This window comes from Epinephelus moara, chromosome 10, assembly GCF_006386435.1.
Source record: "Epinephelus moara isolate mb chromosome 10, YSFRI_EMoa_1.0, whole genome shotgun sequence".
Classification (NCBI taxonomy): Eukaryota; Metazoa; Chordata; class Actinopteri; order Perciformes; family Serranidae; genus Epinephelus; species Epinephelus moara.
Window position 1 is genome coordinate 9,591,619 of NC_065515.1, and position 19,966 is coordinate 9,611,584.

The 19,966-nt window shown below is 41.5% G+C and overlaps 1 protein-coding gene across 2 annotated transcripts; it reads right to left on the minus strand.

Moving 5' to 3' along the window:
• Nucleotides 1-1,464: 1,464 nt before the first annotated feature.
• On the minus strand, nt 1,465-19,761 carry brdt (bromodomain, testis-specific). 2 transcript variants are annotated; one of them, XM_050055947.1, is made up of 20 exons: nt 17,701-19,761; nt 13,896-14,166; nt 13,546-13,683; nt 13,068-13,206; nt 12,680-12,804; nt 11,966-12,307; nt 11,752-11,880; nt 10,325-10,519; nt 10,046-10,224; nt 9,653-9,942; nt 9,448-9,561; nt 9,197-9,346; nt 6,757-6,812; nt 6,478-6,658; nt 5,668-5,738; nt 4,800-4,875; nt 4,615-4,715; nt 4,141-4,337; nt 2,357-2,576; nt 1,465-2,264 (listed from the first exon to the last, which is right to left on the minus strand). In XM_050055947.1, the coding sequence occupies exons 2-20, from the start codon at nt 14,085-14,087 to the stop codon at nt 2,199-2,201; spliced, it is 2,961 nt and encodes a 986-aa protein (XP_049911904.1). In that variant the 5' UTR covers nt 14,088-14,166; nt 17,701-19,761; the 3' UTR covers nt 1,465-2,198. The 2 variants fall into 2 exon arrangements, with proteins under 2 accessions (XP_049911904.1, XP_049911903.1); XM_050055946.1 differs by having other exon boundaries at nt 9,653-9,963.
• Between the last annotated feature and the right edge of the window lie 205 nt (nt 19,762-19,966).

A 19,966-nucleotide genomic window follows, 5' to 3' on the forward strand; every position in this document is an offset into this window, starting at 1 on the left:
GGTCCAGTATTGATCAACAGCAGCCTGTGGGGCATGTTCGCCAAGTCAATTTATGTCCATTAAAAGTGCTTTTTTTTGCTACTGACAGGCTCAGACTATTATTCTAAATGTCTGACAACATTATGGAAAGGATCCCAACAGAGAAAGACCTTTTTGTCAAAGAGTAAAATCCTTCTTGTTTGACCAAATCAGTACCGAAAACGCTATCACCAAACCAACCAGACTGTTTAGAAATGGCCCGAGGAACGTAACAAAAATCAAAAATCCCACTATGATTGAGCATCTGTGGGATGTGCCGCTACCCTACCTTGCAACCCACAGGATTCAAAGGATACACTGCTGACGGTCTGGTGCCAGACACCACAGGACACCCATAGAGGTCCCAGAGGCCTCAACAGGTCACAGGTTGCCGAGGCGTAGACACAGGATCTCAGGGGTACCTGCACGTCCTATGAATGATTGATCGGATTGGGATCAGGGGAATTTGAAGGCCAGGTTGGCACCTTGAGCTCTTTGTCACGTTCCTGAGCAGTTTCTGCAGTGTGGCATGGTACAGTCTCCTGCTAAGGGGGCCACTGCCATCAGGGAGTGCCGTTGCCATGAGGGGGATACTTGGTCTGCAACAGTGTTTAGGTGTACGGTGTTTGTCAACTGGCATCCACATGAATGCCGGGACCCAAAGTTTCCCAGCAGGAACTTGCACTGTAACAAGATGTAACAAGATGATCAATGTTAATCACTTCACCACCCCTCCATGGGTGGTGGTGGTGGTGGTGGTGGTGGTGGTGGTGTGTCTTCCTCAAGGTCAGGTCCTCCTCAGGCCTGGGAGTTGGAGGGTTCTGCGCAGTATCTTAGCTGTGCCTTGGACTGCACTCTTCTGGACAGAGACCTCAGATGTTGTACCTGGAATCTGTTCGAGCCACTCTGACAGCCCTGCTCGGATCACCACTGTTACCATTACTCCCCACATCTTTTCCAGCTCCTCTGTCAGCCCTTGGGATTTTTCAAGCTTCTCGTGTTCCTATATATACCCATGTTAGAAAATAAGCTGAAGTGCCCTTGGATACCGCATCCATAGTGGCCTTATGGTAGATGAAACATGACAAAGTGTGCCCTCTGGGGTGGCTCTAAATGGAAAAGACATGATAAAGAGCCCTCTGGGGTGCCCCTCCAGTGGCGAAAACAAAATGAAATGCCCTTTATGGTGGCCTTAATGGAGAAGACAGGATGCAGTGCCATGTATGCTGCCCTACAGGCTAGAAAACTTTCTGCATGCTGGTGCCCCCTTTATTTTTTTTTTATATCCATCATTCCATCAATATATCTTGAGAGAACCGTGGCCTCATGCCTCATAAAGTGATGCAGATCGCTTAGTGAAAATAGCTTTATTACTTTGAGTAAAAAAAAAAAGAAAGAAAGAAAGAAAGAAGAGGAAATAAATGCTTATTTATTCAGCATATATAAACTGTAACATACAGAACATGTTGATAGTCTCCAAAAGCAACTTTGGAACAGCCAGAACTGTATGAACAACAAAGTGCAGTGCATGTGCAGTACAGAATGATATCTAAAAAAAAAAAAAGAAAAACAAAAGAAGAAGTCGTATGTGTGTGTGTGTGTGTGTGTGTGTGTGTGTGTGTGTGTGTGTGTGTGTGTGTGTGTGCGCAACATCAACATATAAACCAGTGTTTTGCCTACATTTAGTATATTTTTGAGTCAGGATCACCTGAAACATGCTGGTTTATCAAATAAGATAACGTAACAGCAGACCTGAACAACACTGCACATTTCAGCAAACAAGACATGGTGGCATTTACAGTGTATGGATACATTCATTAGCTTGTCGTACACAACTGTCAGCTATAGGAGTCATCCAAATGTGAAAAGAACAGAAAAAGACGCGCACACAATATTTGTTTCAGGTTCCAATTTTTGACAGTGCGTCACCCCAATCATCTCAAATTCAACAGTGCGTCAGTGCAAACATTTACCATCCATTTCAAATACAAATGAAGGGCAACACCCGTTTATTTTTTACTGAATGTTTTTTCCCCCTCAATTAACATTTATTTTCTAATCTCAAGAACATACATGAGGTTGGTGAAGTTGTCTTTTGTGCCCGAGAAAGAACCAAGAGCTCCAGTTATTCATACAAACAACACAGAAGTACTTTTTTCCAAGTAAATCCCAGTTTCTGTTCAGTCCAGGTTCAGCTCAAATGTGGTCATTATGTCCCGCTGCATAGTCATGTCAATGCCAGACATCTGTAAAGAGAAAACAAACCACAGATGGTTGTTTAAACCTCATTTTACTACAAAAAACAAATTAGCCCTAAAGCATGGATGAGGGTACTCACAGCCTCTCGCCTGCGACGTTCTTGCTCCCTCTTGCGGGCCATCTCTCTTTGCCTATCGACTGAGGACTGCGTGGTTAGAGGTTGGGTTTCTGTGGGAGACTTTGGCTTATGTGTCTCAACGTCTTTAGGCGCGTCGAGGACAGCTTCTGTACAATCAGGTGAATCAGGATCCTCCTTAATAGGTTGTGAATTTGTTTCTGCTTCACATGTGGCTGGCAAGCTAGAAGGAAAATGACCGTATTAACTAAAATTAATTCTTAAAATCATCCACCAGGCTTTAACAGAGAAATGCTCCTTTGGTTTATAGGCACTTTTTCAAAAACTGGGATTTGGATAGTCTAAATTATGCTGAAAAATGTAGTGGCATCTTTTAAACCTTGTCTAAGGGCAGCATTTTTAAGCTCGACTCCACCTGTCCTGGTTTTTCAAATGGAAACACCCACTCAGCTGTGGGCAAAAAGCAGTGACGTAGGTTAGAGTGCTGATAATAGTAATAATAATAATAATAATAATAATAATAATAATAATGACCAAAAGGGTTTGTTCAAATTTTTTGAAATGGGGTTGTTTGAGGTTTTCAATCCATAATCAGTGTATTACCTACAGTAGACCTTCCAAACCATGAAAGTTGCTTGTCTCCTGCTGCCTTGTTTGGTTACTGCGTGACTTTTGGATGTGAACTAACGCGGCATTCACAGCAGTGTATCATTATGCACCCATACCAGTTAGAAGGTTGAGACAAATACTCGAATGAAACAAGTATCATCTGAGTAAAATGTGTCAATATCGGTTCTCAATCGAGCAGGGTTTTCTCCTTCCTCATGCTTTTTTTCTTCTTCTTTCTTGGTCGTATTGGGCAATACCGCCCGCAAACGAGCAGCTGCTGTAACTGCGTGACGTTGTCCAGGCAGTTTGGTCCGCTTTAAAAAGCGCAGTGTGAAAGGGAACCGAACCAAATGAAGATGTGAAATTCTTCGCCATTGCCCGCCCAATCGAACCAAGTCACCCAGACTATCCTGGTGTGAATGCGCCTTAAATCTTGAGATTGTTTTGTTAATAGATTTGTCCTATATAATAAATATAACAACTTCTGATCAACCCAAATCAATTTCAAGCTTAAGACAGATAAGACTTTGCAATAATTTAACTGTACAACACTCTTCTATCTATGCTTTTAAGCAGTGTCTGAGCCCCATTTTAACATCAAATTTCACTTTCCGTGTGAGCACCAAAATACAGAGAAAGCTTGCATAGCATCAGCTAACTACTCTAAATAACACAGTGCCACAGGAACAAAATTGGTTAACGCCTTACTGTGTCATTGGAGCACTAAAAAAGGTTGAGGCTGGTTAAACTTTTCGTCAAGCACCATCAGCAGCAACATGTTTCAGGTGTCAATTTGTAGCTTCATGTCACCAGCTTCCATTGAAAAGAAACTGTAGTCTGTTGCTGTGTCGCTCTTAGTCTGAACGCAGCATTAACACAATTAACACAAAAGCCAAAGAAGGCTTGGCTCAGTCACGAAGAGGCACATTAGGGGGGTTTTATATGAAGCAACATCAACATGCAGAAACCTATGTCTGGTCGGGTGGGAATTGTTTTAGTAAGGTCTTGGGAAAATAGGATTTTGACACTAAAATATATGTACTTCAACCAAAATTTGAATATTTGGATTTAAATACATAAAGAAAATGATTTAAAACCCTCATAAATAATACATTATGGACCCACTTTTCAATAAAGAAATTAAATTCAGAAGTAAATCTGATGTATTTGCTGAATACCTGCTCTTTTCAGAAACCTCCTTCTCCTTGTTGTCCTCCATCTTTTTCTTCTTTTTCAGTGCTTTTTCACGCTCTTCCTTTTCTATGGCGGCCTTACGGAACTGCTGAAAACTCTCCTTTGAGGACTTGATTGCAGTTGCAGTGACTGACTGTCTCACCAGTTTGGCCCAAGACTCAGCGTTTTTTAGAACAATGTCCTAAACAAGATAAATCACCATGTTTACTTACAATCCATTTCCAGTGTGGTGGGAATTGGTGGCACCAACTAGGATCATCTTTAAAGCTGCGTTAACTGATTTCTCTCCAATAAAAAGGACAGAAAAACATTGTCTTATCAACTGTGTCCATCTGCTGTAATTAATCCTCATTGGTGCAACCCTCCCTCGGCATCCTGATCACCAAAATCATTCAACATTCCAGGAAAATGATGTCAACACTTGTTTGTAATTATAAACTCAGTTAAACAATGCTAACCTTTTTGGGATGTTTTTCCTCTTCAGCAGATTTACTTGCTTCATTAGTGTAAGGCACATTAGTCGGCTGACTGTCGGGAAGATCCTCAGGGTACCCGGAATCTGGCAGAATTACTTTCAAAATAAGTGTTCTGCTTAAGTATTAGTTATTTCAAAATAAATGCTGATGTAAAAGTAGGCGCTCACCTAGCGACTTACTGGACGTGGTCTCATCTTTGGACTGCAGTGGGCTGTCTCTCAAAGGGGACAGCACAGGGCCTGGCTGAAAGTTGACATTTAGTTTTAACATTTAAAATCTTCATGTCCTTCTTCATGTCATTTGTAGATATATTTTTAGACATTTTTCTGGGGCTGTCGTATTTTTTTAATGCTCTGCAATGAGAGCGCCGCGTCTTTACACTCCGCTATAAACAGCAGCAGCGTGATAAGGCACTGGGTGTGAATTCTGCGCCTAGTACTGCCAGTTTGGCCTTTTTTTCCTGGAGCGCTGAGAATGTGAAAATGTCTAACTTAAGGTAAAAACACCGCGCCCATCACTGTCACTTCAGCCATTAAATCACAGCAGAGGAGGGACAAATACCACAAAGACAACCGTCACATCCTACATGTACAAGTGCTGATGAACAACAACGGAGGTTAATTTCCCGTCACTCAAAGCAAGTACTCTGCCTTGTGTTGAAGTGTATACGTGAGGATATTTGGAAACATAGCAACCAGACACAAACAAAGCATCTCAGCTAAAAAAGCCGCACTTCCAAAGTGCTCTCAAACGCTCCCAGCTCGCCGTTTCCTGAGGAGCGCCTGGCATTTCCAGCTGGGAAAAAAACACTTTGGTGGACACGGCCCCTTCAGAGTGCTCTGTAAATGCAACTTGGCCATGTGTATGATATAACAAGAGCTCAACAGCTACCATGAAGTGTTGATTTTAAGGTTATTCACACTGTAAAAGGGGTAACACATAGAGCCTTTTCCACTAAATAAACATGGGTTGTTTGATCTCATTTATATGCAGGTCATTTAAAAAGGTACAGTCCAAGTGTTTCAGTAGAAGTACCTCAAATCTCGTGGCAGCCCAGTCCAGCAACACTCCTGGAGAGGCCATGGGGGATAAAAGCGCAGACAAATCTGCCAAACAATAAAGGACAGATATTGATCAGAGGCATGTGAGAAGAAAGGAGCTACTGTGCGCTTATAAAAACGTACAGCATGAGCTAGTGCACAGTAAAATCAAGCTAGGGCAGGAAGAAGCAGCATGAGATGGAGTGAAATAGGGGCAGTAATTGACTGGTCCCTTCCTGTTCAGCTTCATTAGAACAGAGTGTAAGTGAGCCAGTTTTCACTTCCTGAACTTTTGTTTCTGAAGGACACTAAGCATATGGGGCAATTAAAGGGGAACAGGCTGCCTGGGCTGAACAGGCGCTGGAAGAGGTTTACTTGATGTGGAGCTGCATCAGTGAGGGAGGAATAAGGAATCTCAATGAGGTATTTGTTAAAAGAGCTGACAAAGCTGATCTGAGAGTGTGAGTGAGGGTGAGTACGGGGTTTTTGGGGAGGTATTAATGCTGCTCTGGCACAAAAGGCTGGGAAAGAAACAAGATGATAATGCAGAACTAAGAAAAACAAACACGGGGTTAATGTAAACAGTCTCACCTCAGCATCAGAAAGACAAAAACGTATGTTCATTTGAAGTGATATCAAGTTGAAGCAAAAGGTGACCCAGTTTTTCTGAGCCCAAGGCTTACACACTTCCATTGTCTTAATGAAAATCACTATTTTAAAATCATCCTGTAAATTTAACATGCATTTCCTGCCAAACTTCGATTCTGCCTTAGTGTAGTGACAAGAGGACAAATGTGAGCAGTACCTGGTGGTGATAGAGTCAGCCCATCACAGGTCTGGTCTTCACTATGGTGTGCTGGGGGGCCTTTGGTTTCTGCTGCCGACGACTGCGCAGCAAGAAGAGGCTGACAAGTGTTGACCGAGGCTTTTGTCAGATCTTTTGTCTCCGTTTTCTGCTTGCCACAGGCAGCGTGAGTCACCTTTGACTTAAGAAGAAGGGACATTTTTACTTTTGATTGTAACCAGCATGATTACCTCATCATGAATCTCTTGATTTCACTGAGCAAATACTGAATGTATTTACCTTCTTCTTCACCTTTTGGCAAGAGTCTTTAGTTTTTGGCTTCTTCGTTTTTGGCACTGAAAGACATGCACATTAATAATTCACAGTCTACAGAGTGAGGAGTCATAATAGCTCAGCTTTCTGCTAACTGAAGCCAAAAGCTCACATCTGCAGCTTATTCAAGTTGATATTCATGTAGCTAGCTAGAGCCTTGAGTCACATTATGTCCTATGCCTCGCTATCCGCTACTACAGACCACCTCGCCGGGAGGAGCGTAGGCAGCAGTTCCGGAGACAAACCCCCAGTTAGCATCTGCAGCAACTAGAACTCAGCCAGCAACTGGGAACATGACATGTGCACCTGTTTCATGTGGACAGAGCATTAAAAGTTGTGTGTGCAATTAAAGGATAACTTAAGTATTTTTCAACCTGGGCCCTATTTCCCCATGTATATGTGTGCGTATGATTCATAGGTACAACTCGTTTTAAAATTGGTTCAGTATTGAGGGAGGCGGATGCAGCCGGCAGCCGCGAGGTAGATATGGGGGCAAATGCGTCCCGTATAAGTTTGCGCATTAAAAGTGCTTTTTTTCGCCACTGACCGGTTCAGATCACCAGTGCTATCTCTGTAAATAGCATACTAAGCGTTTCCCTTACCCGTCACTTCCTCCCGGCTGTGTGTGACGTCATCTCGCGAGAGCTTTGCTTGTTGCCGGAAGAAAACAACAATTCTAGGTATCAGTATTGCATGCATCAAGACATATTAGTTATACTTACTTGATGGATAGTTGACCATTTGGTCCCTGTGGTTTTGGCCGCCTCCTCCAATTTATTTTGGGCACATGAAAAAAGGTATCCAGCACTGCCCTGTTGATCAGAGGGGGGAAATCCTCTAACATAGTTACACAGCGTTTGGTAGTTTCTGTATCATCCCAGGACACATCGAGACCATGAATATTGGGCAACAGGTCCCACTCGCTGCAACACAGACATTCTTCCTCTGTGGGCATGGAGTCACAGCAACCACAGGAGCACCACCAGTCCTCAGAGATTCGCGTTCGTGCAGCCGCTGCTTCACCCTCGTCTGCTCGTTGGCCCTCTCTCTATCCTCGTCTGCTCTTCAATTTGTAGGAGCTCCTCGTCCGTATACTCGGGCTCAAATAAGTACGGGCGGCCATCGTAATAAAAGGGCTCATCTTCATTCTCGAAATTGGGTAAATATGCAGCCATGATACGGATGCAGTAAAACTCTCAGCTGTACTCCGGGACAACCAGCGCCACTCTGTGCGGCGCTCAGCATGGCTCCTCTGTTTTCTTCCGGCAACAAGCAAAGCTCTCGCGAGATGACGTCACACACAGCACACAGGAATTGAAGGGTAAGGGAAATGCTTAGTATGCTATTTACACAGATAGCACCGGCGATCTGAACCGGTCAGTGGCGAAAAAAAGCATTTTTAATGCACAAACTTATACGGGACGCATTTGCCCCCATATCTACCTCGCGGCTGCATCCGCCTCCCTCAATGCTGAACCAATTTTCAAACGAGTTGTACCTATGAATCATACGCACACATACACATGGGGAAATAGGGCCCAGGTTGAAAAATACCTAAGTTATCCTTTAAGTCTGACTCACCAGATGTAGACTGAGACTATAAGCCTGCCACTGGGCTGCTGATTTCAGCCAGCGTTCTCCCTCCCTTCCGCTATATGCCTGTTACCATTTCCAAACAACAACAACCTCCAAGCTAACAACTTACACGCTAAACACTAATTTCATGGACGTTCCAATCTATTCCACATTACTAAAGCTTCTCTGATATCGTTGTAATAATGTTCTGCTAGAGCTACATAGAGCCATCTGTGGTTTCAACTGGTCTGTTGAGCTCCTCCCGAGCTGAAGTACAGTCAGGCTTCACCTCTAGGGTTACGATCATCAGATTATGTTTGTCTTTTCTACAACTTAAAGTTGAATCATGCGACTGTTAATGTTTTTGTGGCGTTTTCTTTTGCAGAGAAATTTTAATGACAGTGCTCAGCTCCCCCACATGCAAATGTTCCACCAAAACAAGTTCACCCCTGACACTATTTTGCAAGAGCACCATCGCTGCATCCTGGTGAGTGCAGCCCAAGATGACTGTGATTGGTTTAAAGAAACAAAAACAAGCCAGTGTGTTTTCCCCCCCGCTATAGCAGAAAGATAATCGGTGATTCCAAATCCTTCTCTAGCGCTGACACAATACTAGTGTAAAATAGACAAAGACCAAACACCTGATGAATGTGCAAAAACATAAAACAATTTAATATGTGGTGTGCAACCAAGAGACAGCTTTGAAAGGTAGAGGTAAGGCACCCAGGTGAATAAATGACCCACAGCTTATTTCTCATTTTAAGGAAGGAGAGTGGAGAATGGTGAACCAAAGGCAGGTGAGGGTATAATGCTAAACAGGAGAGCAGCTAACCTGATTCAGAGTCACTGCTATCAGAAGTGCTAGAATGACTACTGCTGCTGCTGCTGGAGCTGCTTTCAGAGCTGGACGAAGAGCTGCTGCTGCTGCTGCTGTCACTGAGGCGTGAAGGGCAGCCGAGGTCAGGAGCCGCCACGGGTTTAGCTGTTCACAAAAGAGAGGTAAAGTGTCATTTTTACATTTAATGCCTCACGAGTGGAAGCCCAACTGTGACAATTACATTGCTAATCAAATTCAGATTTTACCTGATTGCTTTTTTTTCTTAATTGAGTGCTGCTCTTTAGCAGCAACCTGAGGTGTCCTGACATCCTTTAGTTTTCCAGGCGGCGGTCCTTCTGTGGGCTTCACCTGCTTTTTTTCTGAGGACAGAAGAAATAATAACCCTACATTTTTAAAAAGGTGCATTTGCTGACAGGAAGATTAAGCAAAGCAGGACCGAGCTGTACTTACGGCTAGTTTTCTTGTTGCATTTTCTCAGACATGCTGCAACAAACCTCTGCAGGGCTCTCAGTGTGGAAGGCTTGAGTATTTCAAAGTCAACCTCAATATCCTCGAGAGATGATTTTCGCAGACAGGACTCCCTGGCATGAATGATCTTCACCAACTTGCCCAGTTTGTCACCAGGCAGCTTGTTGATGTCTATTTTCAACTGCCTTTTCTCCTCGTAGCTCACCGGTGCTGATGAGACCTCGTCCTTGCATTTCAAAGGTACCCCATGAATATTGTGTCTGTTGCCATGCCTAGACGTACAAATGAAACATCTAATGTTAACGTTAGCACATGGGGAATACTCAGTTTAACATTAGTATGACATATAAACCATATTAAGTGGAGCTTACTTACAAAGTAGAGATCTTGTGGTTGGCTTTTTCTACAATAGATTTGTACTTTGATGACTTGTGTTTTAGTCGAGCGATGTCCTTCTCTTTGGCTCTCTTTTCCTTTTTCAACTTGTCTTTCTTCTTCGGTTTCAGCAGGGGCTCTTGGGCAAGTCTCTTCAGCTGGTCGCTGACAGCTTTCAACTGCAAAGCCAGCCGTTAATGAGCCAATTAGGTTAAAATGCACTGAAGCGAATAACTGCTCAAAAGCCATTTGTACTGTTACCGGCATGAATACACCCACCCGCTCCTCTAGATTGGCCAGCTGCACGGCCACCTCCTCTGATGGACTCTCCGCCTCTATGGAGCTCTCGGTTTCAGAACTTTCTGAAGTTGACACACTTCCAACTCCGTCTCCTTGTCCCTTGTCAGCTCGATGATGAGGTATGGAACCCTCTGCTTCTTGGGGAACTTTCAGATATCGGGCCTCAAAAACTTCCTGTTGATAGAAACAACTGTTTTTTTGCCATTTGCCAGTATTAATTATCTAAAGCCTACTTCATTTCTGATCCTTTGTGTATTGTTACCTTTTGTGTTCACGTATGCCAGCTGTAATATGGCGTGCAACACTGGAACCAATCCATATTGCACAGTGTTGCCAACAATCAAACAAATAAACAGTGACAGTTAATGATATCTATATTTACAGCGTGTCTACGTTGCCAAAGAGAATAGAGACACCTTCCCCTACAAAAAATGTCACTATTTTAGCAACATTTAACAAGTGCACCACACCTATGAAGTGCTACTGTTGCTTGTCAACAGCATTTACAGCATTTATAACCTCTCAGCATTTACACCTCGACACCATTAACACCTCTGCGTTTCGTTTATTCTGGGGATTTAAAAGGCTGTTCAAACCTTCCTGCCACCACCGTGTCTCAACAGATACAATACTAAAACACAAAAGAGCACAATTAAAAACATCACATAAAGTAGGTAACAAACATAACTTATGGTACCATGTGGAGTTTTTGACCACTAGTTGTGCTACGGAGCAATGATGTTAGGTATGTGCCGCAGTTTTGTTCTGCCTTGTAAGCCTGTTTGGGTGTCTATTGATGTATGATGCTAAATTAATATTAGAATACAGACTCACCCCCCAAAATCTGAGTAGATTTTTGTTGTTGGACATAATTTAATCAATCTAAATGTCAATATGTTTCAGCACCATTTAGTTGGACATATTTCTCAGTATGGCATTATGATGATCAGTTTGAGAATTTATCAGGAGTCATGTAAAAGTCATCTGAAAATTGGCAGGCAAGTCTAGTCGCAGCCATGCCAGCAGTCCAAAGAGCAAAAACCTAAGTGTGTCATTGTAAATTGATGATCAAAAGATTTGCTAGCTTATCCAAAAAGTGTAGCCGACAAGAATGCGCATCTGGCACATAACACTCGGTGTGAGGCAGGTCTAAAAAAAAAAAAAGAAAAAACACTTTTAGGGAGTCCTGTGTCAACAAAGGCAAAGCATGCCAGCGAGCTCAGGTGAACGTACACAATGTAGGTTTCAAATTCTTCTGAAAACTGTGTTAGCAGAAGCTCTATGATGAATATATTCAGAAACACACTAACTATAAAACTAGCTTTGTTTATAATAAAACTCCATTTGGTACCTTTTAGTATTGCCATACTGATTGGACAGAACAAAAAATAAAATAAAATCTATACCTGCAGCTGTCTCGCCATGTAGACGACCTCATGCGATGGTGGATTGTATTTGTAACAGTTGGAGAACATCAGTCGGACATCAGCAGCAAATTCCTTTGCATTTGTATACTCCCGTTGATCCATTTTTTTCTGAGGAGACGAAACATTATGGAAAACTCATCTGACTTATATTCAAAATAATGTGTAATAATTTTCATCGTCATATTCATCTTACCCTGATGGTGCTCAGGTCCATCGGCTGCTTGATGATGTCATGGTAGTCGTGCAAGCCCAAAGCCACAGCATCAACGGGGGTGTAAAAGGGCCATGCATATGGGTAGTGTCTCTTGGAGAGCATCTCCTTCAGGATATCGTTACAGTATCGGAGCTGCTCGGACAGTCTGACCTTCTTGCTCTCTACGGCAGGCAAGTCTTTCTTTGGAGCTTTGATCGGCCTTCTTCTGGAGAATAATGTACAAGGTGCTGCATGATCCCCACAAGCAGACACCTCGTGACTGGTGACAAGGGAGGTGGTGGAGGTCGTGGGGTCTGCTTTCCTCTTGAAAGCTTTTTTAATCTGAATATTTAGAACAAGGTTACAGTTACTAAGTTGGATAAAGCAGTGGGACAAAGAATGTACAATTTGCTAATTTCATGCAGATGAGAAATTCTGTCTAACACGATAAAGCATTTATTGCACACATCAATAGACTGACATGCAAACCACAGAACGAGCTACTACTGGTGCATTGGACTCAATCATTGATTTTACCTTGTAAAAATTGGGGGAAAAAAGTTATTTATGAACTAGATTTTCTCAACAGCATATTCTGGTTTCTTTTCTTACTGAAATAACGAGCCAAACAACCTCTTTCCTGCAACGTCTCAAACCCTTACGGTCAATTTCAATATTTAAAGTCAGTATTTAAACTGTGTAAGTGCACCTTACCGTTACTGCATCAATTTGTGCAGAGAGCTGGATGGGTGGGATGAATTGAGGCACATCTGGTGGAATAACTGTCACAGTCTGCTGGAGAACAACTTCTGACACAAGGGATCTCTGATGTATTGCACCTGCATGACATGAGGTCAAGTGAGTACATGCACAAGAATCAGATACCATTTTAAAATTGGTAAAATTAGGCAGCACACTTCTTTTGAACCAGCGCTTGCACTGCAAAGTTCTAACATGGCAATATTTGGAGGTGTCTGGGACATTGTCAAATACACCTGCAGCAATCATTAAATCATGAAAAATCCAATTACACAGAGTAGCCCAAGATTTTTAAAAAGTAAAACTGGCCCACATCTTAAGAGACTGATGCTGCGTGAGATACCTGCATTCATCTTTTTCCCTTTCACTGGTTCCTTCGCAGTGATTGCCGTGACTTCCCACTCTTCCTTCGGCATTTGGGACACTTTGTGCAAAAAAAGCTTCTCCAGGGTCTGTGCCATAAAAACAATGTCATCTCCAGGCTGTGGAAAAAAAATGTATACATTAGAATTAAATAAAAGCAGTCAATGTAGCATGTACTCTTATGGTAACCACAGAAATGTTTTAAATTGATCTTAAGCTCTGTGGTGACCTAACAAAACATCTTTTTGGGTGGGTAAGAGTAGCTACCTCATTTGCATTACAGTATGACAGAACAGCAAGAAGGGTTTGTGAACGATATGTCAGTTCACAGACCTACTTCTGCCCTACAAAACCTCCTCACAACTAATTTTCTCTATGTCTGCTATCTCTGGGTGGGCAGTTTGAAATGCCCTTTGCAGTATGTACATGTTGGTGGGTTACAAATAGTGTCCTCTTACCCGATTGTACACGTAGCAGTTGGTGAACATGGTGTTGAAGTCTTCTATACATTCAAGTGCTTTCCAGTAGTAGTTGTTCTGAAGACGCTTCTTGATAGTGCTCAGATCCATAGGCTTTGTAATAATGGTGTAATAATCCTTAAAGACAACAAACACATTGGCATGAATACACCAAAATCTTTCCCTCCCACATCACAGTCTAATGGAAGTTATCCACCAAGACAAAGCCCGCTGACTGCCCCTAATTTGAGGTTCAAACACTGAAATACGATTGTTACAATGAGAGTGAGAAAAAAGCAACACATGTTAGAGTTGTGCTGTGATGCTACAAAAACTACTGTATGACTTACTGGGAGATGCAGCGCCACTGCATCAACTGGCTGGCGAAAGGGCCACGAAAAGTTATGCCTCAGTAAAGCTTTGATCACCACCTTCTCCAGGTACTGTAGCTGATTGGTTACACGTCCAGGGTTCTTGGGATTTATGACCTCTGGCGGAGGGGGGTTTCCACTCACAGTGGGACAGACTTTCACATCAGACATTGTGTAGTCCAACAGGCCATGAAGGGGGGAGCAGTCCGTAGTAGGCTTTGCTGTGACTTAGTGTTCATCACACATTTTCCTGAACAAGGAGTAAAGAGCAGTTTCCAGTGCTTCAGTGAAGAAGTAAATTGAGGATAACATTATGAAAACAAAAAGTAATTCAGTTAAAGTATCTCTTCTGTCTTTATGCCTTACATCTGACATCCTTAAACCTGGGGCCTACATTACCTATAATACAACCTGACCATCAACAGTTGAGCTCATCATCCATATGTTAGCTAGTAGCAGCTAATGGTTTTAATTTACTTAATCCCATATAAAAACAAAAATCATTTATTAACCATTAATACATGCTAATAACATGTATGTTTCTGCAGGGTCAAATGTGTATCAATCCACAGCAGAAAATAGTCCCACCAAAAATGCAGTATTTACTGCTGTTTGAGTAAAGTTTGCTAAAAACCACAGTGCCCAGCTGTCTTAAAAAATAGCTGATGAAATGAGGTTTTTGTTTTAGTTACGGGATATGCCTTAATTATGTCTGTGAGTTTAACTGCTTCCTGTGAAAAACCGAATAGCTATCAAAGTGTGTCTAAAAATGTCAGTCAAATGGACAGCAACACGTACATAGGAGTGCAGTGGATGCTCAGGAGCATCTTGCCTGCTAAACATGGTAATACTGCCACCTACAGCATCTCTCACAAACTTTTCCATTCCGCATTTTAGCCCAGCAAAAAAAAAAAACCAGACCATGAAAGACCCATGATTCTAACGGGCATTTTGAATATTTTAGATGGTAAAGCACTAAAGTATTAACAAATATTCCATGCCACACTGACCAAGAGTGTTTTTAAATTGTTTTTTTTTTTTGTCAAACATACCACTTATTTTCATTTCAAACCCCATCTCATATCAATTCACATTGCAAGTTCTGTTTACTTATTTCCATTTTATTTTTTCGTTTTAAAAGGATAAATTACAATACTTTAACACAATATTTTTCGTGAAGTCAAGCACATTTTTGTGCTTTTGTTGGGTGCATATGTAGGCACAAAGTGAATTTCAATACCATATGACCGATGCAACTAGCAACTAAATAATGACCTCCTTTACAGTCTGCCATGTCATACTTATTTAATTACAAGATTGAAGGTCAAATGCTAATCCACATTCATAGTCATTTCACACAGGAAATCATTATGCTGGTAAAGCATAGTCATGTTTTTGGACATACTACAGCTGAAACAATGGCTGACACAACAATTATAAGGAGTATAGACGTAATAATAATAATAATAATAATAATAATTCAGTTAATTAAAACAATAATGAAAATAATCATATGTTGCTGAACTTACAAAGTTAAAACAAATTTAAGGTGTAACACTATCCTACTATCGATGCATGACATGCAAAAGGTTGTTTGTTGTCTGTCTGACAGAAACAGCTATCCAAAGGTAGATCCAGATCAAATAAATTACCCTTTAAGTACTGTTTAACTCTTACGATCCAATATTCAAAAGTAACATAATGCAACTAAGTAAATAAAGTGTTCGACTCTACTTCCAGTTGAAGAATCAACACACCAACTGTTTTAACCACACCAAGATGGTGTGATTGCAAAAATATGCTGTCAAGGTTCAGCAGCCTCAAAAATAAAATAAAAGATCAGCCTAATTGATGAAGGTCATCTCTTTTGGTACATATTTTATTTTTAATATCTTAATTTTGATATCTAAAGTACTAGTGTTAAACGCTGTAGCATAAGGCACATTTTATTCTATTTTAACGTAAATTTAATTTCTATTTTATTGCTTTATATTTACATACTTTTATTCTTACATCTTATAATAGTTTATTGTTTACATCAGCACAACTGTAACGAATCATCATTCACTCGGGAATCAATAAAGTATTTCTGATTCTGAAAGTGAAGCATCACTTTACCTGCCTCAAAAAATGTTCATTTGTGTTACCAGTAGGCTACAGCTTAAACTTCTCGCTAATTATTAAATTCATCATACAATGAGATGTGTAAGGTGTTGCAAGCATGGCTGAATCTAAGATGAGATAAGCCTTTATTGATCACCAGCAGGGAAACTCAGGTGTTGCAGCAGCAAGCACAGATACGCAAAGTAAAAAAAATAAAACAAAATCAGAGGTAACTGCAACTAGTGTAGAGCAGAATTAAATTCTTAACTATACAAGAGCATTTAAAGACAAGGTTTTGAGGTGAAGTGACAAGTTGCACTGTATGACTGTCTGGTATAATAAGCTCATAATACACATCTTGTTTCCTGAAATTAGTTTTCAATTGTATCGACAGTCTAGCTCCAGAGCCTCCTTACAGATTTATTCAAAGACAAGCGTGAGCAGTGTGAATGATTTGATGAATTGTAAAGTACCATATCGTAAATCTAAATTTGGACAATCAGCTTTTTCCATAAAGGGCCGTCAACTCTGGAACATGTTACCCACTGCAATCAAACTGATTACAGATTTAGAAACCCTCACAACAAAGGTCAAGTGCTGGCTGAAAGCAAACCAGAGCTGTACCCACTCTCAGCCAATTGCACTTGAACATCTGAGGGGTATTAGTGTGAGTGTGTTGGTGTACTGTGGTGTGTGTATTGTAGTATGTGGATAGTGGTATTTGTATTTTTATTGTGGCTTTCATGTTTAAGTGTATTATGGTTTTATGATGTTTAAAACTGTAGAACTGTAATAAAATTGTAGGCCTTGGGACAAGAGCGGAACATTAGCAAAAGCTATAAACTCTGTGCAACCCATCAGCCCCACACCCTGTATTGGGATGTTATGTTAAATTGCATCGTCCTTATCAAATACATTTAAAAGAAAAATGTATATTAGAATAATATTTACGGCATTCACAAGTATTTCACGGGCGATTCAGGGTGATACAATGTCAAAATCAGTTTGAACGTGAGTATGACTGTGTCAAAGCATGTCTGCATGCGGCGGCTGATGACATCTCTGGCCAACACGTGAAGCCACCACCACGCCCACCGGTTAGTTAAACAACTTACATTAGCTGAGAGCATGTCCACATGACAAACGAGGGGGCAATGTAGCTAATATTTCGCTTTAAAAAAATTCTGTAAAGTCAATTTCGTCCGGCGAATTCTTTAAACGACACAACGGTGGCCTACGCATTTACGTTAGCTAGCTAACATTTGAAATAAAACCTGCTAAACGTCTCTGAAGGAATGCTAACAGGCGACTTCGGCTGCTTTAGCCTGCTTGCTAGCTAACTGACAGCCGGTATCACAATAAGTAGGTTCTTTAACCTTGTCTACAGTTGTATTATTTTTGCTTTATCTACCGTAGCACAGGCGGGTAACGTTACAGCTTACCGAGTGCGTTTTCACCGAATAAAGACGTACAGCTAACGTTAGCATAGCTAGCCTCGCGTAGCTAATAGCTAACGTCTAGCTAGCGTTAGCCGTTAAGATGTTAGCATAACGGGCTCCTTGCCAACTTATAACACTTCTTGCAAATGTGTCACCCATCGGTCGAGTCACACAAGCTACCACGACGTGAGTTTGCATTTTTAAAATAAGGCATTCAGTGAGCATTGCCGTGCTAACGTTACCTTACGAGGTATCACGGGCTCTTGCGTTCAACCCTTCAGCGGCAGACGTCTCTACGGCAACTGCCTCAAATTTATACCCCTGTGCACAAGGCTCCAGAACTGATTGGCCACAAGTCTAACTACACGTGTTGCACTTTGATTTTCTGCACAAGAAAAGTTGCTCGAAACATTTACTTTCATGCAAAAAAACACAACCCACTGTGTGTCCTGCAAATGTGTAGCTGCCTGGGTTTGTAACGTTACTTAGACATTTGTGGTTGAGTTGTTCCAAACAAAATGGCAACTCGGTGTCACGGAAGGATCCCGGAGGGTAATCGATTGATGAGAATACAGACCGATCGGTGCAAAGACACCAACCCTGCTGTAAATAATGTCACTAGTGTAGTTTGTGTCTCTCCGCACTGGCACTCAGTGCCTGTGACTGCTAGCGGCGGAGCTCTGTGTGTGTGTGCAGCGACAGGAGCGGAAAACTGGAGTCTGGGCGGAGCGGTGAGTTCACGTGCTGACCCAGAAGCGGAAATCTCAGTTACAATGAAAACAAAAGCTACAAACCCCTCTCTACCAGGAGAATTACTATATTGTTTATGTAATATGGCACGATCATGTTTCCCTTTTGCAGTTTATAGAAAATAACACGCCACATTAACCCTTTAACACCTGTATATATGCGTTGCATTAATGCATATCCTTTTGAGCCACCATCTCTTTGCATTGCACGTTCTTTTTATTCTTAATAGGCCACCGTGAACGTTTGCACATCCCCAAGCAGTGGTCAGCAACCTCAATTATCAAAAGAGCCATTTTTGACCAAAAATAATTTTTAAGCAAAACATATTTTAGCCTTATGGTAACCTCTCTCGGCCACAGCCAATTATCTGCCTCCATCTAACCCTATCCTCTGCATGCTCTTCTCTCACACCAGCTCACTTCATGTCCTCTCACAACATCCATAAATCTCCTCTTTGGTCTTCCTCCAGGCCTCTTGCCTGGCAGTTCCAACCTCATGTCCAAACCCTCTCAGTCTGGCCTCTCTGACTTTATCTCCAAAACATCTAACATGAGCTGTCCCTCTGATGTACTCATTCCTGATCCTAATCATCCTCGCCGCTCCCAAAGAGAACCTCAACATCTTCATCTCTGCTTCCTCCAGCTCTGCCTCCTGTCTTTCTTCAGTGCCACTGTCTTGTACACCTTTCCTTTTAATCTTCCTGGTACTCCTCTGTCACACCTGACACTTTTCTCCACCTGTTCCAACCTGCTTGCACACGTTTCTTCACTTCTTTTCCACACTCTCCGTTGCTCTGGACTGTTGACCCTAAGTACTTAAAATCCTCCACCTTCTTTATCCTTATGATAACACTGTGTATTAAATCTAAAGTAGCCTATTGACATTGAATGAGCATTCAAAATATGTTTGACCACAAGATGGCTCCTCTGCAGTGGGCTATTTATGATTACTTGGTGTACTTTAACATTGCAGTGCTGGTGGTGACAGCAAACTAATCTATTAAATGAATTTATTAATCCTATTTTAATTCACTTATGGCACTAATTTAGACATAAAATTGCAAACAAAATCAAACTTTTTAGTCCAGGCTTCTTGAGGGCCCCCCTTCCATTGTGGGCCCCAGGTAATCAGTTCCAGTTTTCCACCCACTACGACACCCCTGGTTGTTTTGTACTCTGTAGTCATTTTGTGTCTCTTTGTGGTTGTTTTGCCTGTTGTAGTAGTTAGTTTATGTCTCTTTGCAAATCCTTTGCATCTCTTTATAGTCATTTTGTGTTAATTTGATTAACATTTTGCAAGTGAAGGCCAGTTGCCCTCACTGACACTGTGGGCCCTTGAGCCTTTGCCCGATAGACCCGTTCAGTTATCCATCCATGTCTACATTTATGTTTGCTGTCTACACACCACAATACCAAGTCAATGTGAAAATGTACTAAGCAAAAAAAAAAGAAAGAAAAAAGATTCTGACAACAACAACGCATCACCTCCTTTATAGCAGGTGTTTTCCAGGACTTTCAAACTGGGAAATTTGAAACAATAGAATTTATAAATATGACCAACATGTAGAATCACAGAAGTCTGAAGAATACTTTTTATTGTAGCCTATGGGATGAAGAGTTGTGATCATTAAAATGAGTGAGACGTGTGGATTTTACTGAGGTAACTTGAACTAGGCATGAGTTTACTTCCTGTAAGATGGAAATTCAGAATAAATTGTGAAAAACTCAGCCTAAGTGTTAGTGTCTGTACAAATTAAGG